This window comes from Anopheles ziemanni, chromosome 3 (genome assembly GCF_943734765.1).
Source record: "Anopheles ziemanni chromosome 3, idAnoZiCoDA_A2_x.2, whole genome shotgun sequence".
Lineage (NCBI taxonomy): Eukaryota > Metazoa > Arthropoda > Insecta > Diptera > Culicidae > Anopheles > Anopheles ziemanni.
The window spans coordinates 90,589,065-90,609,266 of record NC_080706.1 but is presented as its reverse complement, the minus strand read 5'-3'; the positions used below and the strand labels follow the sequence as shown (position 1 = coordinate 90,609,266).

The 20,202-nt window shown below is 45.7% G+C and overlaps 3 protein-coding genes across 3 annotated transcripts; 2 read left to right on the top strand and 1 right to left on the bottom strand.

The window, feature by feature from the left end:
* Nucleotides 1-5,984: 5,984 nt before the first annotated feature.
* LOC131285797 (histone-lysine N-methyltransferase SETD1A-like) lies at nt 5,985-13,758 on the top strand. The gene is made up of 2 exons (XM_058314651.1): nt 5,985-6,892; nt 12,256-13,758. The coding sequence occupies exons 1-2, from the start codon at nt 5,985-5,987 to the stop codon at nt 13,595-13,597; spliced, it is 2,250 nt and encodes a 749-aa protein (XP_058170634.1). The 3' UTR covers nt 13,598-13,758.
* On the bottom strand, nt 13,726-14,449 carry LOC131287476 (protein aveugle). The gene is made up of 3 exons (XM_058316526.1): nt 14,360-14,449; nt 14,172-14,285; nt 13,726-14,105 (listed from the first exon to the last, which is right to left on the bottom strand). The coding sequence occupies exons 1-3, from the start codon at nt 14,393-14,395 to the stop codon at nt 13,923-13,925; spliced, it is 333 nt and encodes a 110-aa protein (XP_058172509.1). The 5' UTR covers nt 14,396-14,449; the 3' UTR covers nt 13,726-13,922.
* A 1,516-nt stretch (nt 14,450-15,965) lies between these two features.
* Nucleotides 15,966-19,049, top strand: LOC131285796 (uncharacterized). The gene is made up of 2 exons (XM_058314650.1): nt 15,966-16,801; nt 17,915-19,049. The coding sequence occupies exons 1-2, from the start codon at nt 15,966-15,968 to the stop codon at nt 19,047-19,049; spliced, it is 1,971 nt and encodes a 656-aa protein (XP_058170633.1).
* The last annotated feature ends 1,153 nt before the right edge of the window (nt 19,050-20,202 follow it).

Here is a 20,202-nt window from a genome sequence, read left to right as displayed (position 1 = left end):
GATACAAAAAAAAACTTAGAAATTTCAAAATGAGATCGTTTATGAATTACCACAAAGCAAAGAATAACTAAAGAAAACGATAGCTGGAAAAGGAATAATTTTATTTGCCTCTTACTTCTTATAGCTTTACTTAAAACGCGTGCAGTCAAAGGCTAAAGAAGGCCGCTTGTTGATGTTTGATAAGTATAAGAGAGAAACATGCCTTCCAACCCCCTGAAAAGCGTTCCAAACCCAGCTCGTCCTCCCAACTTTCTCCTTTGAAAATTCCCAATCGAATCGAATCGAATGTTAGAGCCTGATGTTATCTTTGTGCCGGCTACGTACATCTGTTACTTGTTACATGGACAAACTGTTTATCCCACTAAACTTAAACACTTAATGAAAGGGTCATCCTTTATCGTGCATGTTTCCAGTTGTAAAACACTGGTGGGAAAGATGGAAGAAGAAACTATATAACAACGAATGCGATAAAAAACGCTCGAGCAAAACCCAACAATTGAAACTGTTCAAATACTAACACTCTCTATAATTAGATGTTTTCAAAAACAAAATACTTCTCAATCATTCGCATAAGAATATCTTCAAAAGAAACTCACTTTCTTTCTCTGTTTCTCACTCCTGCTTGCTGTTCTAACTTTAAAGGAAACCCAAAGTATCGAAATGAATATTTAAAACTGGTTTGTGTCTACTCAAAAAAAGTGGAAGTTATAGCAAATCTTTGAAAACGCCCCGCTAGCATAAGCGGTTGTTATATCCGGCCATAATTATAGAACCGCAATTCAGAAAAACCAACACAAAAAATCAGGAAACCAACTCTCTTTTGCAAACCGATCAAACTCTTATCAACTCTGGCAAGTCAGCAGAAAAATACTTGCTCCTTATAAGTTTTTTCCGGCGAGAAAAAAATACTCAAAACTAAATATGCTCATATGCTAAGCGGCAACCAACCTTTAACTAGTGTCTATCTAACGTCCTGTGTAAAGCTTTGCTTTAGACAACACCGACTACAACAACATCTCAACACACGATACACAACACTCGAACTTCTTATACACGAAGAACGGTTAAAAAACAAACGGACAAACAAAGAAGAATGTAGAAAATGCCTTTTTGTTAATAGACTCCAGCAGCAGATTTTTACTGCACTCGTGCAAGTGCGATATTACTGTTAAATATAATAAACATTTGAAACAATATTAAAAACAAACTAACTAACCCTGCGTTCATTTTTTTTAGCATGGTAAATGTTTAGAAAATGTCATTGATTATCAACCGAAGCCAATATAAAAAGTACGAACGATATACACACAAAGGCTGATCTTCCTGTAAGCGGAGTGAATCGGAATTTAAAAAGAAGGATTCAATATCCACTACAACTGTTACAAAAACTTCAAACTAGAAAGCGCTTTTTCAAAAACTCTCTTAAAGCTTTAGTTTGCGCATCCACCGTGGCTCCATAGATGGCGTTGCCTTCACGAAAAGGAATAAAATTCTCTTTTATCCTTACCAAAGCAATACATCTATTTCTCCGCCGCGAAAAGATGCATGAAGTAAAGCATTAAACTTCTTCGAAAGAAAACTATAAAAACTTAGGATCGAAAGAAAGTAATATAATAAAAATAGTTTCTTCAAACAGAAACATCGGAACTTATGAATGTTTTGTTTTCCAAACTTTTTAGTTGGTGAAATCGAACCACAAACACTCGATCAAGAATTTAAAAGGTCAACCAGCTGGCAGCCCAAATTAGTGAGAAAGAGACGGACGAGGGAAAGGAAACGAATCTTAAGCCAAACAATCCTTGCCCTACCTCATGCTACATGCACAGAACTTATTCGAAGCGGAAAAAAAAACTTCTATCCTTGCCGCCACGTGCCGTATTGCCCACAAACACACGTAGACCAAAACAATTGTCTGCCGGGCCGGCTGTATGTGATTGTTTTCCCGTTCAAGATGTTCTTTTTTTCCATTCCACAGAACATGAAATTGGGTCTACGGAGTCGGAGGACATGCGCAAAACAAAGAAGCAGCGCTTTTCTGCGGTCTCAGTTGCAACGAGCTACGTGGAATTTGTGTAATAAATCAATTGCGTACCAAATTAACTCTGAGTCTTTCTTAGGATTTGCTTATCATTGTTTTACGGTTGAAATTGTCGTTTAAATCGCTCGCTATGTTTTGGAGCATAACTGCATAAGTGTCAATTTAAACCTTACCTCGCGCACGGACAAAAAAGGGGGACAAACAGCGAGTCACGAGAGAGAAACCCACGCGGTGCTTCGCATGATTTCGCGTGCTTTGATAAGCAGGCGAGAGAACTTAAAAATAAAAGTACCACACTTAGCCACAGGCGAACGTGCACACGCCAGGATGAGCCGTGTGGTAGGCAATAAAAAAAATGCAGCAAACGCCGTATTGTCGCTTTCAACCCCTGTGCCCTTCCCACACATTCACACACATGCACTGTAGTAGGAAAAAAGGACGAAAGCGCGTGCGCGACTCTCAGCTTCTCGCGTTCGCCGAAGCGCGCGAGTAGGCCTTGGCTGAGAAGGTTGAAGTGACGCATTTCTCTCGCTCGGATACTTCCTCCGGAAAACCTCAGTCCCTGTCGCACCTCCCCTTGGCTGCACTTGCACTTGATAGTGCTTTCAAGATGCACAGCAAAAATGTACCGCCAAGTTGTGTTTCCGACCCCTTCGATATCCGTTAGGGGTTGTGGAAATAATTAAACATTTTTAATCAATAACTAAACCCCCCCGCGATATATTCGCGTCAATCTGTCGTTGTGTGTTAAGTTTAGAAAAATTGTAAAACTAATAAAACTAATAAAATTTATCTGAGACCTTTTAAATCATTCATCAAAGTAAAATTCGATGCCTTCACTTCGCCTTTATTTTTAAGGCACATTGGTATTCTCAGCGCAGGTAAAAGGGTTGCTTCGAAAGGAAGATCTCTCATAATAATTAAGTACTTTTCCCACAGATTGGCTTATTGATCATAGACAGCAAATTCAACCAGCCAGCTTATCCACCACTATTTTCAAACCTATCAAACAAGAAAAGTGACCAAATTATTGGGTGCTGCACGCATAAGTATTGCCATTCTTTTCTCCGTTTATCGATTTTTCCTCGACACATATGCGCACAACACCTTACGCCGACTCTGCGCATCAGCTGCGTCATGGGGATGTAGAAAATCCCTTCTCCGAACCGACATAGAAGGGTGGTTCCGGGGTGGTTGCACATGTTGACCGCCTCAAAGGGGTAGATTTTGGATGTATATTTCATCATTCTATGAATTACCAACTACTAACTAAAATGTCAAATTATCGATCATATGGAATATGAAAAAACGGGGCAATGATTAAACAGAGATTCATAAAATGTGCCTTCCATTCGGTTTAAGGTAAACCTACTATGAGTTGTGTTAAAAAACACGATTAAGTTGGTGTAAAATACAAAACTCGACGATGACATTCACAATCCTTCTGGATAACATGAACAAACAAACACACTGCTACCAACAGCGAGGAGTAAAGTAAAGTAAGGTTCACGATATAAAGCCGAAGGGGGAAAACACAAAGCCATGAAACGCCAGCCCTACGGGGTTTTGGCTGAATTCGTCATACGTACGCTCAGCACGTACCACTCGGGCCGGAAGTGAGCCGGGCTAAGCAGGGCCCTGCATGCTCAACCCAAATCGATCGAGTCGTAGAAACGCAGAAGCCATAAACCTGATTTTTGCCAACGACGCAGTAGGCTAGAGAGCATGATTTCGAAATTTGCCTCGAACCGAGGACAGATGGGACGAATGCTAAGCCGCGGTTTATTGTGAAATCTTGGATTTGATCCGGGGGAAATGGGAAATATGATGGGAATCTGGTTGGACAAGGTCGTATATGAACGTGCTTAACCACCGGAGTAGCTGAGTTTGAAGAGTTAGCTTAAGTTGGCATTGGTTTTCCAGTGTGAACTCATATGGTTTGATAAGTAACTTGAAGCTATGATCAATGTCGAAAAAATGTCAAAAATAAGTGCAAGATTTTTACAGAAGAAACATTTTTTCAACAAAGTGTAATTTGTTTGATATGATTTGAAAAATAACTACAGTCCTTAAATAATGGATGTAATATATTGACTCAGGTTTTGAGACCATAACTGTGTCATGTTTTTTATACGTTTTGCAATTCAAACCAGCACATGCATTTTATTTCGCACGTAACGTAACTTTGCATTGTTACTAAAACAGAAAGTTATGGAAAATGACACCCCGAAGTTCTTTACAAGTTTTTTAATGTTTTTTTCAAAGCACGGGGCAGGAAATGGACCGCTACATAACGGGATGCAGACCTAAGACGACTCTCTTCTCTTAGCCGAAAGTATCCTTCGGGGGAAAAAAGAAATAAACCGGCGCAAACACATACCAATCCGCAGCAGGCCTAGGTTCGCCGGATGGAAAACCGCTCCCAAGCTGCCAAATGTGAAACAAAGAGCCGGGCAACACTCACTCCGCTGAACTCGTTTATCGATCGCCTTTTTTCCGCATGCTCCCAGCGCGGTTGACATGTTGCCCCACCGTCTCTTTTCGTCCTTTTCCGCGGTCTGTGACGGGAGCCTATCTTCCATCTGTAGCAAACGCACAACACACACACAAGCAGCTAAGCAACCCCTCTTCGTCGGTTGCGCCGTAGAAACCCAACATGAAACCCTGCAGCAGGGCAGCAGACTGCTTCGATTATGCTTAGCCGACGGGCAAGGGGAAAGGTCAGAAGTTCTCCATGCACCGTCGATTTAATGCGTACGTGTCATTCTGCAAACGATGTGTTCAACGCATTTCCGTGTGTTGGAAAATCGTCCAGTGCGTTATCGAAAATGATTAAAAACAACCAGTCATTGCAGTTTACTATAAAACCATTTTATGGTTTAAAAGTGATTAGAAATACAATTAAACGTACAAAAGTGTCATGTCTCAGTTTTATAAATGCATTTCCAATGAAACTCCAACCAAGCTTGGTGCAGCAAGCCAAACGAAACTAATTGCATTGACCTAGCCATCGAGCTGCCATGCGCAACATTATTGAAAGAAACATTCGATAGGTGCTTTAATTTTGTTCTACCAAATGTAAGCCCCATCATTTGAACCGTACAGTAGAAAAACCAAGCCGGCTACGACTATCGGCCAGGACATGGACGGTGGAAGAGTATCGGCTAAGTAACCGGCGGGTACGAGCGAAACGGAAAACGCAATCCCTCGAATGAACCACATTTTCCCGTTTTCCCTCCCGAGGCTTCCATTCATCACGTCGTGTGGAAAGGAAGCGAAAGAGAGGGAGAAATGCGCACGCATGCGCTTTTCTTCCATCATCATGGGATGGGATTGCTGAAAGGTGAGGATGGGGGAAGGCCGGCGGAATTGGCGAGGCCGTCGGAGTGCAGCTGAACCATTCGGACCAGTTCGGTTCAGTCAGAGTGTGGCGTTTCCATTGAAAGCATCCTTAGCGGCTCGGGTGCTGGCGCTTAACGCGTGGTCGGAGTGAGACGGCATCCTCATCTGGCGCTCTCACTTTCGCCTGTTTATGAAGTGCCAAAGGTGCTAATAGCGGAGCGCAGAACATAAAAAAACCCAGTGTCCCCATACACGCACACCGTGGGTCGCGTTGCTGCGTCATAAAAATCACGCTAAAGTTGAAGAGCCTTTTCTTAGTGCACTGTGAAGTGAGGAGGATCTTTTTTATACCGTGAACCTGTGAGTGATGAAAGTGATTTGCCTGAATGCGCAACTGATACCCGAAGCACTACACACAGAATCAAAGATACACACAACATTAAAAGGCGCACGTAAAATCTATCAGTTAAACTGTATGCGTCCGTGGTGTGGAACGTTGACACGGAAACAATAGTCTGACGTAATCACATAGCCCCCTGCGATATTGTTCGCGGCGAGTGTGAATCAGTTAAAATCAAAGTGAACTTTTTGTGAATCAGTAACCATGACGACTACATCGGCCTCACCGGTCCAGGGAGGCGCACGGTCCTGCCGGATCGCCCCAAAGCAGCGCACCCCGAGCGAAGGAACCGATTCTGGTAATTCGCGCGAAACCTGGATCTCAACGAACAAGATACTGAACAGCAGCCTGTGCGGCCGGCGAACGAACAGCCGCAATCCGAACTTTGACTACGACGAAACGAAGCTGCTGATTTCGCTGTGGGGCGACCCGCAGGTGCAGAAGACGCTCATTACCACGCACAAGAAGCACCCGGTCATCGCGGAGCTGGCGCGGAAGATGCGAGAGCAGGGCTACAGCCGGTCGACGGAGGAAATCAACACGCGCATCAAGAACCTGAAGTGCTTCTACAACCGCATCAAGAAGGACATGGCGGCCGGTATCATCAACCAGACGACCTGGCGCCACTACGCCGAAATGGACGAAATCATCAGCCGGCCGGTGTTTGGCAATGCGCACCGGGTGCACCTGATCCAACAGCAGAAGAGTCAGGGACAGCAACAGCAGCAGCATGGGCAGGATCAACGAACGGGTGGCACGAGGGTACGGAAAGCGATGACGAGCGACGAGGGAGAGGATGAAGATGAGGATATGCCACTCGATCAGTTTCCGGTGAAGCTGGAAGTGATGAGCGACGACGACGACGAAGCGACCGAGATCCGGGCGGAAGATTTGCTCACGATCGATGCCAAGTTTCCGGAGGACAACATTGCCGGAAGTGGCGGTGGGACGTCTGGCAAGCCCAATAGAAAGACGAACGCTAACGGTCGCCATGCCGGAGCTTCAAACGGAAAGAATGGAAAGCAAACCGATGATGAGGATGATGACGACGACGATGACGATGATGATGATGAGGAGGATGACGACGAGGGCAGTGATTTTGATGTAGAAAAGTAAGAATTCTCTTTCATTTCATAATGTAAAAAGGTAATCGGATGTAAATCGGAATATACAACTTGGAAACACGTGGACCTTTCCGTAGCAAGCGCACAACTTTATTGAATACTAAAAAAGGATACACGAGAAAAGGGACTTCTGACATTCGAGTGTCAAAGTGACACTTCCCACCACGATGCAGGGGTTGCCTACTCTAACACCCCCACTCAACCGCTGCACTTTGCCAAACCTATGGCTGAACAGTTTCGCCGAAACTCAGAAGTCGGCAACCCTTTCGTCAACATGTCCGCCTGTTGCTCCGCTGTAGGGATGTATTCAAGGACAATCCGTTTGTCTCTAACCAAGTCCTTCAGAAAGAACAGCTTCACGTCAACATGTTTTAGCCTTCCAAGACCCTTGGAGTCTTCCACGATGCTGATTGTTGACTGATTATCCTCGAAATAAGTCACCGGATAATTCACCTTGCACCCAAGGTCACAAAGTAGTCGCGACATCCAAACACCATGGCAAACCGCAACACACAAAGCCGTCAGTTCAGCTTCCGTCGAAGATAGCGCCACACTCTGCTGCTTCCGAGTGATCCATGCCACAGTAGACCCAAACGTTTTGAAAACGCTTCCGCTTACCGACCGTCTATCGTTGGGGTCACCAGCCCAGTCCGCATCCGAGTACACCTCTAGCGCTGTTCCTTTACCTCTGCGGTAAACAAGGCCCACATCTAGAGAACCTTGTATGTAGCGAAGGATTCTCTTCAGATGTGTCCAATGCTCATCCGTTGGACAACTCTGATACTGGCTGAATAAGTTCACTGCTGCTGCCAGATCAGGTCTTGTTGTTTGAGCTGCGTACATCAAACAACCCACCAATTCGCGATATGGTTGCACCGTACGGTTTTCCTCTGTGCCTCTTAACAGTTTCAGCCGATTCTCGATTGGTGTCGAACAAGGTTTGCACGTCTCCATTTTGAATCGCCGCAAAACATCCTGGAGATAATTTCGCTGATGAATCTGCATCACGCCTTGTTCCATGTCGTAGCTGATATTCATTCCAAGAAAACACTTAATTTCGCCTATGTCTTTCATCTCAAATTCGTTCGAAAGGCATTCTTTCACACGCTCTACAGCCTCTAACGTCGATCCTACGATCACAAGATCATCTACGTATAGCACGATAATTGCTTTATCATTCTTCGTTGATCGTGTATACAGGCACTGATCAGTTAGGCTTCGCTGAAAACCCAGACGATCATGAATGAAGCTATCAAACCGATCGTTCCATGCCTTTGACGCCTGCTTCAGGCCGTACAGAGACTTCCGCAAACGGCACACAAGATTTCCATCGCTCTGGAACCCTTCAGGCTGCGTCATGAAAATCTCCTCCGTTATCGTGCCATTCAAAAATGCGGTGCGCACATCCATTTGATGCACGATCATTTTCTTTTCATTCGCGTATGCTAAGACCGTTCTGAGAGTGTCCAATCTAGCAACTGGAGAATAAGTTTCGTTATAGTCAAAACCATAGCGCTGACTAAATCCTCTAGCCACCAAGCGGGCTTTATAACGGCAAGGCTGACCGTCCATGCCGCGCTTCACTGCAAACACCCACTTACAGGTAATAGGTGTTCTACCCTCCGGTAGCTTTACCAACTCCCAGGTCTTGTTTCGGGATAAAGATTGCATTTCTTCGTCTACCGCAACCTTCCATTCACTCCAATCATCACGCTGACGAGCTTCACCCAGTGAGGTTGGAAGATTTTCCACATAACTCGTGGCATTTAACGCAAACGCTGCATATCCCATTGCATAATCCTTATGCCACTCAGGAGGCTTACGCTGCCGCTTCGACGTTTCATCATCAGCAATCGCTTCAATTCCCACATCGGAACTCAAGCTAGGAGCAGTTTCATATTCACCAGATTCGTTGTCAAGATCCGTGTCTCTCACCTCGTCTTCCAACTCAGCATCAGCTGATTCATGCGCCGAACCATCGTCAGCTACAGTCGTTGAGAAGAAATCATCCGGAGACACATCTTCAACTCCTTCTGTACTAGTATGACATCCTTCCAGGAACACCACATCGCGTGCATGGACTATTTCCCTCTGCTTCGGATTCCATACTCGATAGCCATTCACAGAGTAGCCGACTAAAACCCCTTTCCATGCTTTGGCATCAAGCTTACCACGTTGTTCCTTCGGAATGTGAACGTAAACACCACATCCAAAAATACGAAGCTTTGCCAAATCGGGTTTCTTGCCTTCCCAACGTTCGTATGGAGTCTTCTTGCCTTCAATCGCGTTCGTAGGGCTACGATTGAGGAGATATGCAGCTGTCTGAACAGCTTGCCCCCAAAACCGCTTGTCAATTCCGGAATCCTGCAGCATGGTCCTGGCCTTGTCTATTAAGGTACGGTTCATCCTCTCGCTTACCCCATTCTGCTGAGGCGTATGCGGAACCGTCCATTCCACCACGACACCCTTCTGCTTTAGGTACTGGTCGAACTGCTTGCTTCGGTATTCACCGCCATTGTCACAGCGCAAGCGACTGATCCGTTGTCCAAACTTCGCCGTAACAATAGCCTCATATTCGCGGAAACGATCAAATACCTCATTCTTGGACTGAATCAGGAAAACCATACAGAAATGGCTCCAATCATCCACAAAAGACACGAAGTATTTAGCGCCATTCACACCGATCGAGGTAATCGGACCGCATACATCCGAATGTATGAGTTCTAACACGCGCGACGATCGTTTCTCTTTACGCGACGGAAACGGATTCCGTGTTTGTTTACCGACCAAACAAGATTCGCAAACTACCACACTCTTATCTGAACATTTCACTTTCAGTCCGGAAACCATTTCATCGACAATTAATTGCTTTATACTGCGCACGTTCAAATGTCCGAGCCGCTTATGCCACAATTCAAGTTCTTTTGACACTCGACCCGACGTCAACATAGAATTTTCTCCGCGCCGTACACAGCAAAAATCAAGCTTATACAGCTTTCCGACCCGTGAACCACACGCGACAACTTCGGCACCGCGACGAATTTGTACTTTGCCTTTTTCGTACACCACTGTCATTCCAGCAGCATCGACACGAATAACCGAAAAAAGATTACAACGCAAATCCGGTACATATAAAACATTACGTACCACGCATTCAATTTTCTTACCACTTACGACTCGCAAAACTTTAACGTTGCCCGCGTATTCCGCACAAATTGTCACGCCATCCTTTGCTATTGCAATTTCTATAGGTTCATCTAACCGCCACATTTCGTCGAAAAACGTTTTATCGTTCACCAAGTGATCAGAACAGCCCGAATCTATATACCACTCCATTTTGTCCTGTTCTGCATTCACTCCGACAAAACTCACACTCGCATCACTTACATGCGCTTTCGATGCATTAGTGTTTCCTTTTCTTTTGTTCGGGCATTCCGACACTTTATGCCCCACCATTTTGCAGCCAAAACACTTAACCTTATCTTTCTGCTGCCAACGCGACCTAGAGCCAGAAAAAGCAGCTTCATTCCTCGTCTCACTCAAAACTGCACCTTTCCGCTTCGTTTCCTCGTCAAGCAACCGGCATTTGACGAATTCCAAGGAAAGTTGCTCCTCCGGCATCGTTTCGATCGCCGTTACTACGGCTGAATACGACGAATCCAGCGTCAACAGAAGATGGCATACAATGTCAAGCTCATCCAATTCCGCACCGGTCGCTCGATATTCACGCACAAGCTTGTCAAACACCAAGAAATGTTGCTGAAGGCTTCCACCATCGAACCGCAGGGAGAGCATTTTCCGCTTAAGGTGCATTCTACTCGCGATGCTCTTACGTTCGAAAACCTTTTGCAACGCATCCCACACATCCTTCGGCGACTTTTTATCTTGGATGTATTCCAGCTGAGAGTCATGAATCCGCGACACCAGCAGCGACTTGCATTTTCTGTCCATCTTTGCCCGCTTCTCCCGTTCCAGCTCCTTCCTCCTCTTGACTTCGGCCGTGTCTCCTGCCTTTTCCTTGAGCTCGTCCATCTCGCTGGCGTTGTTGCAAACACATTCTAAAAGTTCGTGCTCCTCCAGCAGGATCGTCATCCGGAACTTCCAGGCGGAGTAGTTGTTGCCGTCAAAGAGAGGCAGAAACAATTTTTCCGATTTATCCTCCATCGCTCGGACAAGATTAAAGCAGTGTGTTGATAAGCAATGCTAAGTGTCCTGGGCCCATAACCTAAAAAGGTAATCGGATGTAAATCGGAATATAGGGTAAAAGTACCCATTTTGGCCCACTTAGGGAAGGGTCACCACAAAATAAATCGTTGCATTAATTGTACCGATCATATCATGACAAACTGGGTATGATAATGTAGAGTAGCTATCTAAGCATGCATTAAAATTCATATTTTTTAGTTTATTTTATGTTTTCACTGAAAAATTATCAATTTCTGAACACACTTTTTGTCGCTATTTTGGCCCGCTTTGCTTCTATTTTGGCCCACCTGTGTACCAGTTTTGGCCCACCTGAAAAATGCCTTTTTTATGTGTTTTATGGTTTTAATCATCTTTATAATAATTTAGATTGTGCTATTAACTCTTACTTTTGTTAAATAAGTAAGATAAAATGTTTAATTCGATATTTTAATTTCCACTATTTTCCAAGATCACCGGATTTTCGTTTAGACAATTTCTGACAACCAGCTGTCAGTGTCAAAATGCATACAAATTTCGTTCCAATCGAAACCAGATTTCCTTGCATCTATTTTGGCCCACTTTTGCATCGAAATTAAAATTATTTCTCGTGCTCTAAAAATTCAAGTAACGTTTTGATAATTCCTAAAAACACTCAAAGCTTTAGAAAAACATTACTTCAGAATTTTTTACGCAGTGGTTGCTTATATCTCAAGGTGGGCGAACTATCCGCCTACGACATGGTTTTTTGAAAAAGAGACAGCTTCGTAGTTTTAAGCGATTTTCTCCACAAATGTTGATGCAATCGCCTCCAAATTTGGTATTTAACAAGAATAAATTGACCTCAACACTAAAAAAAATGTTAGGAGGCATTTTTATTTGAAATCATTGAAATAATTGATCTTCTTTCTAAGTGGGCCAAAATTACATACGTGGGCCAAAATACCCTCACGCACCCTACAACTTGGAAACACGTGGACCTTTCCGTAGCAAGCGCACAACTTTATTGAATACTAAAAAAGGATACACGAGAAAAGGGACTTCTGACATTCGAGTGTCAAAGTGACACTTCCCACCACGATGCAGGGGTTGCCTACTCTAACATAATGTTTACCTTTCGTTTACAAAAACACTTCCTATCTTTAATCTCTGCTATCAAATTCTTTCAGTGAGTTTAATGATGGACTAGATGAACTGTTGCTTAAAGCACAATCGAAAGGAGCACATGGATCTTCGGCTAAACCAACCTACACTATATCGTCGGCTGCCACAACATCGAAGCCGGCCAACTCGTGCGGTTTGGTAATTGAAAAGATCAGTTCCGCTAACGGGACGACCATCACGGCTACCTCATCCGCCTCATCGACCACGGCCGCTCCGACCGCCGGAAAGATCTCGGTCGTGCCGACAAACCTTCTGATGAAACAACCGACCGTCTCGACGAACCTGGCCACTCCGATACAGATTTACACCCAGCCGACGGTGAGCCTTGCACCAACCTCCATGATGGGTACGGTCGGAGTCACGAAGGTTACAACAGCCGGCAAGCCTGGACAAACCGGGGTCGTCACTGCTACACCCGGCTCAACCGGTGTCACTCCAATGAAGCTGCTGCTTGTCAACACGGTTGCAAAGGATGGAACCACGAAGCAAATCCTTACACCAGCCTCGGAGGTACCAACAATGCCGCAGCTGTTACCGGCACCGAACTATCATGCGGCTAAAATCCCACTTGCACTCCCTGGCAAATCTTCCATTGTTAGCATTCCGGCGGTGAATGTTCATGCGAAGGTGGCGGACCCGTCAAAGGACGCGGCTAACGCAAGCGGCACTCGTAAAACGGGACAGTCGGCTGGGTTCAAATCACTACTGACGCAGCTCGTCACAATCCAGCGGGAAAATTTGACCATCAATCAGGAGCGGCTGGCGCTGGAGAAGGAACGGCTCGAGTTTGAGAAGCAGTTCGGTGGATCGTTCGTCAGCATGGTGCGCAATATGAGTTCGTTCTTCTCCGGCATGCTGCAGCACCAGCGGAAGGATCTGAAGCCAAAAAATGATCCCGCGCCACCCGCGGAACCGCAAGCTCTCATGAAAAAGCCCGAGGAAGACAACCACAAACCAGAGGACGACCATTCATCCATGGCCGCTAAAGATACCACTCCTATTGAGAGCAACGGAAGCGCGTCCTCTTCTCCGATACCAGCGTCCGATCCGCTGGAAACAGTACCGGCAAGTAAAAAACGACATTCTTCGGAAAGCGACACGGTGGAGAAAGATAAGTCCGATAAGTCACCACCAAAGGAGCCGGAATCATCCTCCTCGCCGGTGCCTTCGACAAATCAAACCGTTGACTCGTCGCAGAACTCGCCATCGTCGGACATTCCGTTACCAAAGAAGCGTCGCATGATGACACGCAACTCGACACAGCATTCCCAAGTCCCACCACTAAGGATATCCACACCGGACGAGGCATTGAAAACGGAAGTGATTAGCGATAATGATGAACGTTAGAAGGAGTGTCAACGACGAATTATTTCTCGTACATTTGCCATATAGGAGCTGTAGAGTTGTATCCGGTTCCTTAAAACATTGCTTATTTGTACACAACATATTTATTTCAATTTAATTCTTTTGTTAGTTAAGAGGAATTTTCCTTCTTTAAATTTTATAGATAAAAAATTCACACTCCATGATGGTGTAAGTGTTAAGCATTATACAAAACCATTCCTCAAAAGAATTCCAAGCTTGTAAAGACACCAATAAACTATCGCGCGGGGACACTGCCCAGTGATTGACAACCCTCTGTGGCGGAGATGTGTTTCCGGCGAACCTATTTTTAGTAACAATTTTCGTACACGTTGTTCATCAGTTCCATATCACGTATCTCCATAATGTCCGTCTTTAGCCGCTGCTTGATAATCTCCCGCAGAATGTCGTCGCGGTCCTTCTCATCTCGGATGCCCATCCGGTAGAGTGAATCATCCGTTATCCGCAGCAGCGCGCGTCCCGTTATTTCATGCTGCAAATTTGCCCGATGTAATCAACGCGAAACCACCACCAAACGACGAGCTGAAGTGCAACTTACCCGTTGGAAAACATCCTGATACTGGGCGCACCGTTCGTTGCAGTGCCGCCGCAACCATTTCAGCGTATCGGCTACGGTCCACATGTACACCGGTTTCGGTCGTGCCATTTTAGTCTGACGATTATTGAAAGGAACCATATTACTACACATTCTTCGTGCTCGCACGGTGTTCCCAGGTGTGTACTAACCTTTGTTTTTGCCACCGGTACCGTTTCCTCGACCATTTTTAATGTATTTTTCGATGCAAAGAAACTGAAAGCGATAAACAATCCCGGAGTAATTTGTTTGTTTTGATGAAGCACGCTGTCAGATTGTGTTGTGCTTACAAGTTCCACAAGTTGGGCACTAGAGGGCAGCACAAAGTAAAGGGAATTTTTACCAGATCGAAAGGATTCTCCTCTTTGATTGCTTCTCTACCATTCGCATTGTTGGGAACATTAAGGATACGCTAAGGACTTCGTTTGAGAAATTTATTTAGGTTATTTTAAAATGTTACACCTGCCCAAAAAATGTATTACCATCAAGCGATTAAAAACCAACGATCCTTATATAAATGATTTCCAAACGTTTTTTTCCCTATTTTACATCATTTTCAACGCTATTGCAAAGTGTTAATTAAGTTTTTTCTTACGTAAGTCCTACCCCGCCATGGTAACGCAGAACAGACAACAAAATCGATAAAAGTACAATCGTTTGAAGCACGGTTGTCATGGCTATGCGATTAAAGAACATTTAAAACATGAGCTGGTAGAGGGAAAAACAATCGAGTTAGCTTAAGCGGTCGAAAGGGGCTTCTAAGTTGTATCAGGTAGGTTCTAAAACTTTTCGGTATTTCAGCGAGATAAAAACCACTCCAGCAAGAAAGGAAGCTAAATTTTCCCTCTTGCATTTACACCATCATATCCGAATGTCCTTTTTTGGGCTCAAGCGATCCCTTTCACTCACCTTCCTTGTGGTATATGGGACAATAACATACACGCGCAAGCACGCAAACACAATCGCCGTAGCCCGGCGCCAGTGCGCCTGTCCGCGTTTCGTGGGCTCGCGCCCCTGGAGTGACGCAACATCTGGAACTTGGTGCCATGGGGTGAGGGTAGGAAAAGCGGAGCGGCAGAAAAACTCGACCTCCCAGTGCACCACCGGGATGTGCACAAGTGCCGTCCAACCTGACGCTCGTGGACGCTAGCGAGGGTAGCCGACGCATGCGTGGCTTGCGCACCGAGTTTACCAGCTCGAAGCACACAACCCTAACCCAAGAAGGGGTGGTGTCGAGCCACCCTCGGTTTCTGCGGGAGGAAAAACGACACGTCCCGTGGAACACGCATGGGCACAAGGGCGTTTTTCACGGAGCTCGCTGGGCTCGTTTGGCAGTCGCAGTACGTAAACCACGCTGGACGCATCGCCTTAAAGCGTGCGAGTTTTCGTTCGGCGAATTTTCCTCCCTCCAGTCTGCTCATTTACGCTCTTTCTATCTTTTGTGTTCCCTGTGTGATACTCTCGTTGCCGGAAGTCGATCTCTTGCGGGAAAGAACGACACGCACCAAGGGTTTGGGTGGTAAACGCGAACAGGACACGCACGGATTGCACAGACTCGCCGATATCGATTTTTCCGCAGTTGTCACTCGCGTTTGTGTTATTTTCCACACCGCCAACTAGGAGCTAAAAGTTTAGCAAAAAGTGAGTGAAAATAAGGATGAATCGAGTGTAGGATAGGAAGTTCCAAACTTGCGCTCCTTTCGCCTAGCAGTAACGCGGGAAACCGGAACACGGTCACGGTGAATCTGTGTTAGTTGAATGCCTCCACCGCGAGCCACCGCGATTCGTTTGCGTTTGCGAAACACCCTGTTGGCGCAAAGGAACGGCCAAAGGAAGAAGCCACACCATCCCTCCCAGCAGCGGCAACAGTGGCAGAAGATGTGGGTGTCGACGAACAAGGTGCTGATAGGGTCGGTCGGGGGGCTGAAGAAGACGCACTTCCGCAACCCCAACTTTGAGTGCGACGAGACGAAGCTGCTCATTTCGCTGTGGGGCGATCCGAAGGTCCAGCGGACGCTCATTACCACGCACAAGAAGCACCCGGTCATAGCGAAGCTGGCGGAGAAGATGCGCGAGTACGGGTACAATCGGTCGACGGAGGAAATCAACACGCGGATCAAGAACCTGAAGTGCTTCTACAACCGCATCAAGAAGGATCTGGAGCAGGGCACGATTAACGAGCCGTCCTGGAAGCACTACAAGGCGATGGACGAGATTCTGACGCGGCCCGTGTTCGGCGGGGCGAACGCGGCCGGTGCGCGGAAGTCGGTTGAACCGAGCACTTCCGGTGGGTTGGTGACGCGCCGCAGTAGGCGCCATTCGGCCGGTTCGGCCGGGCCGGGGGATCTGTCCGAGGACCCGGACGACCAGATCGAGGTGAAGCTGGAGCTGGTGAGCGACGACGATAAGGATCTGCGGCCGGAGGAGTTGCTGAAGAACGCGGAGCAGGTCGAGCTGAAGGAACCGAATCTGCTCATCCCGAAGGACGAACCGACGGAGGAGGACGCCGACGATCCGAACGATCCGGACTTTGAGCACGACGGTGGCAGCGAAACGGATGACGAAAGTTCCGGCATGGATGAGGCTGACGAAAGGTACGTAAAATGTTGGCGAATTTTGGGGAAGTCAAAGCGGAAAAGAGGTCGAAACTCTTATTTGTATTCACAGTTACTCACAAAAGTGAAGTTACACTGTCAATTTTCATGTTTTATCCCTGATTTCATACAAGATTTTTATTGTAGTTTTCTGGATTTTGTGACATTAACAAAACCAAAATTATACTTGGAAGTCACAAGAAGTCTTCGTGACCTTACAGCAATTACTCGTAAATTACAAGGGCATTTTGCATTAATGTGCATATGAAAGTACCAGTGACTACTTGACTAGTTGCTACATTAACTAATACATTTTTATGAAGACACGAAGACTTTTGTAATTTTCCAATATGATATTTTATAAGATTATGTCTAGCTTAGGCAAAATATCAAGAAAAAATCTCGCTTACGGTTATTTAAGCTTACGGTTTTATGTTCTTCTACACTGCTTACTGCTTACGGTTTTATGTTCTTCTACAAGTTGTTTTTGGAAAAGTCCAGCTACGGTGGCCTACATATTTGTGGTTAAACGTTGTAATTGAAGCTGAACCGTAACGTTCGGGAGTAACTGTAGTTCTGTTTGCTTAAGATGCAAATCTTAAATGAAAACGTCATCCAAGTTTAAGCATGGAAGTCATGATCCTTTTTCATGAAAGGTTATTTTATATCTTATCTAGCTTACAACGTTTTATTAGGCCAGCACATGTGTGCCTTAAAAACAACATAAACTTTTCATTGTAATGAAACACATCAGAGGTTCAATTTTCCATGTTTAAAGAGACAAAGCCGACTGTGATGGAAGAAGCATCGAGATTGCAAAGCGTCATGTTCCCTTTTCGATACGGCGCATGCGCATACGATTGTATCGCGTACGCAAGGGACCGATGCATTTTCCCCTAACTGCGTTTAGAATAGGAAGGAACACGTTTTTGCCGGCAAGCTGAGGGAAAATGCATTTTTCAACCCCGCACGTTTCAGTGGAATATGCGAGTCGGCGCAAACGACCACGTGCTTCGGTTGCCACGTGCAACTTCGGGTTTGTGATGTTTGGGATGTTTCGACAGGTGGTTTATGACTGATTCGTTCTAAATGTGAGTTTTGCTTTAATTGCAGCGATCGTTCAACCCGGCTAAGACGACGTACGAAGAGAGTTCACAAACCGAGCAAAACTCATCCCGCTACCGGAGGCCCTTCAACAAGTGGTAATGTGAGCAAGAATCAACCGACTGTCGTTACTAGTGTCACTACCACTACGGCACCGCCCGTTTCCCGAGCGATCAAGATCATGAACTATCCCGCTGGGTCCTACCTGAAGTTCACGTCGGTGGCAAGCGTAGGCAGTGGAGTATCTACAACTGCCAACACCACGGGAATAACCACGCTGGCCGGAGGATCCAGTGCGGTGACCACTACACCTTCAAGCAAGATATCGTTGGTTCCCACGAACTTTCTACTCAAGCCGCAAGCCTCCAATCTTGGCTTTAAGCAACCGATTCAGCTCTACACCAAACCGACTGTTTCGATTGCGAGCACCACCAAACCGACGACCTCTTTGCAACCCGTTGTTTCCGTCAGCAGCGCCACCACCGTGTCGACCACGGGGAGCTCGCCCGGGACACCAGGGACTCCGATGAAACTGCTCCTGGTCAACACACTTCCGAAGGACGGTTCCGCACCGAAGCAGCAGCTCATCAATCCGCAAACGAAACAAATCTACACCACTTCCACCGGGGTTCCTTTGCAGAAAGTAACCGGACTTCCGGGATCACTTTCCATACAGCCACGGCAGCTAGTCCCAAAACCCGTGATAGGAGCGACACCGATCGGGAAACTCGTACCGACCGCAAGACCACTACCGTCGGCAGGTGGACCTCCAAAACTCGGCGGCTTTAAGGCGCTCCTAGGGCAGCTGGTAGGCTTGCAGCGTGAAAATCTGAGTATCAGCAAAACCCGTCTGATGACCGAAAAGGAACGGTTCGGTAATGAAAAGTCCGTCGCCAACTCACTGCTGGATGCCCTCGGAGAGCTCAACGCACTCCTGGTGGAGGCATCGGCTGAGCTACATCAGTCAGCTGATGAGAAGGCAAGCGAGAAGATGCACATCCAGATATCTAACGCTCGTCATGTACCGTCCCTGCACGGGCTGGCAGATCAACCGAAGGAAATATCTAGCCGCCCTGCGCTGCAGCCAGTGATCGACGACGAAGGCGTAAAAACAGAGGTGATCAGTGACTCCGAGGAAGGTTAGGTTAAGTTAGTCGATGGCATCAATAATGTGAATAAATAATACTTATTTATTTTATGTAAAACTGTACTAAGAGAGTACCATTAATTATAAAGATTTTCATAGATATTGTTTTCGCTAAACAACATTCATCGCTTAATTAACGAATCGTTTAAATCTACCCGTGCCGATATTAGCGCCACCTTGCGTTCGGTTAGCACAGCTATTCGAAATATTTTCGGCATTCGATTTGACCAAGGTAGACAGTACAATAGGGTTAATAGCTAGGATCTAGTTAATTTTTGCCCTGAAAAGACACTCAAATTGTTATTTTTCCTGAAAAGAGCTTTCGTTTAAGGGGTCGATTATGAAAATCCGTTGAAAGAATCAATAGCTATTAACAAATTAGCAGATTTATGCTTTTTAATAATCCAAGTTTATCAACCTTGTTCCCGGTGGAGTGCTGTCTCTTTTCCACACAATTAGTTTTCTCAAAAACCAGAAACTACCGTAAAATTTACCTTCAACAAAGTTGTGCGTCTTAAAAAGACCTTTCATTTGAGGGGCTTGCCGTGAAAATAGGTCGAAGCAATACAAAGTTATTAGCATTTTGGCTGAAACAGCCATTATTACTACCCAAGGAGCGCCAAATTGACGTTTCGACCCGAACCCATGAAAGTTCCATACAAAAAAACCCCTCCACGACGGGAGAGCTACCCCGCAACCACTCCGCCACCGTTTGACATACCCCTCACAATCCAAATGCTGTCTGCTCTATCGTTCCGTCCTTTTCTCTCGCGTTATGTTGCCAACAGCATAGACTTGTGTGTGTGAGCAACAGCCCGTTGAGGAATTGTTTACATTTTGAAACAAACGGTCGTGCAGTGTGTTGTAAAAGCTTGGTGTCTATTTTGTACAAGAAATCTCTTGAAAATGTGGCGGAAACCCGAATTAAAATGTTTGCGAAAGTGTGGCGAATCGAATATCGATAACAACGAAACGCTCTGGAGCGTGGATATGATCTTGGACCTTATGAAAAAGCTAAGGCAGTAAGCTTACCTAAAAATGCAAGAACATTATTGGGAACCAACCGTAAGCCATCGATCGAGATATTGGAAATAAGTGGCGGCCAGTATTGGTACCATATCGGATGCATTTTTGAAGCATTATAATTGTG

Coding starts and splice junctions, on each gene's coding strand:
- LOC131285797 (XM_058314651.1), top strand. CDS start 5,985: ATGACGACTACATCGGCCTCACCGGTCCAGGGAGGCGCACGGTCCTGC. Junction 6,893..12,255: donor AGTGATTTTGATGTAGAAAA/GTAAGAATTCTC, acceptor AAATTCTTTCAG/TGAGTTTAATGATGGACTAG.
- LOC131287476 (XM_058316526.1), bottom strand. CDS start 14,395: ATGGTCGAGGAAACGGTACCGGTGGCAAAAACAAAG. Junction 14,286..14,359: donor TACCGGTGGCAAAAACAAAG/GTTAGTACACAC, acceptor AATAATCGTCAG/ACTAAAATGGCACGACCGAA. Junction 14,106..14,171: donor ATCAGGATGTTTTCCAACGG/GTAAGTTGCACT, acceptor GCAAATTTGCAG/CATGAAATAACGGGACGCGC.
- LOC131285796 (XM_058314650.1), top strand. CDS start 15,966: ATGCCTCCACCGCGAGCCACCGCGATTCGTTTGCGTTTGCGAAACACC. Junction 16,802..17,914: donor ATGGATGAGGCTGACGAAAG/GTACGTAAAATG, acceptor CTTTAATTGCAG/CGATCGTTCAACCCGGCTAA.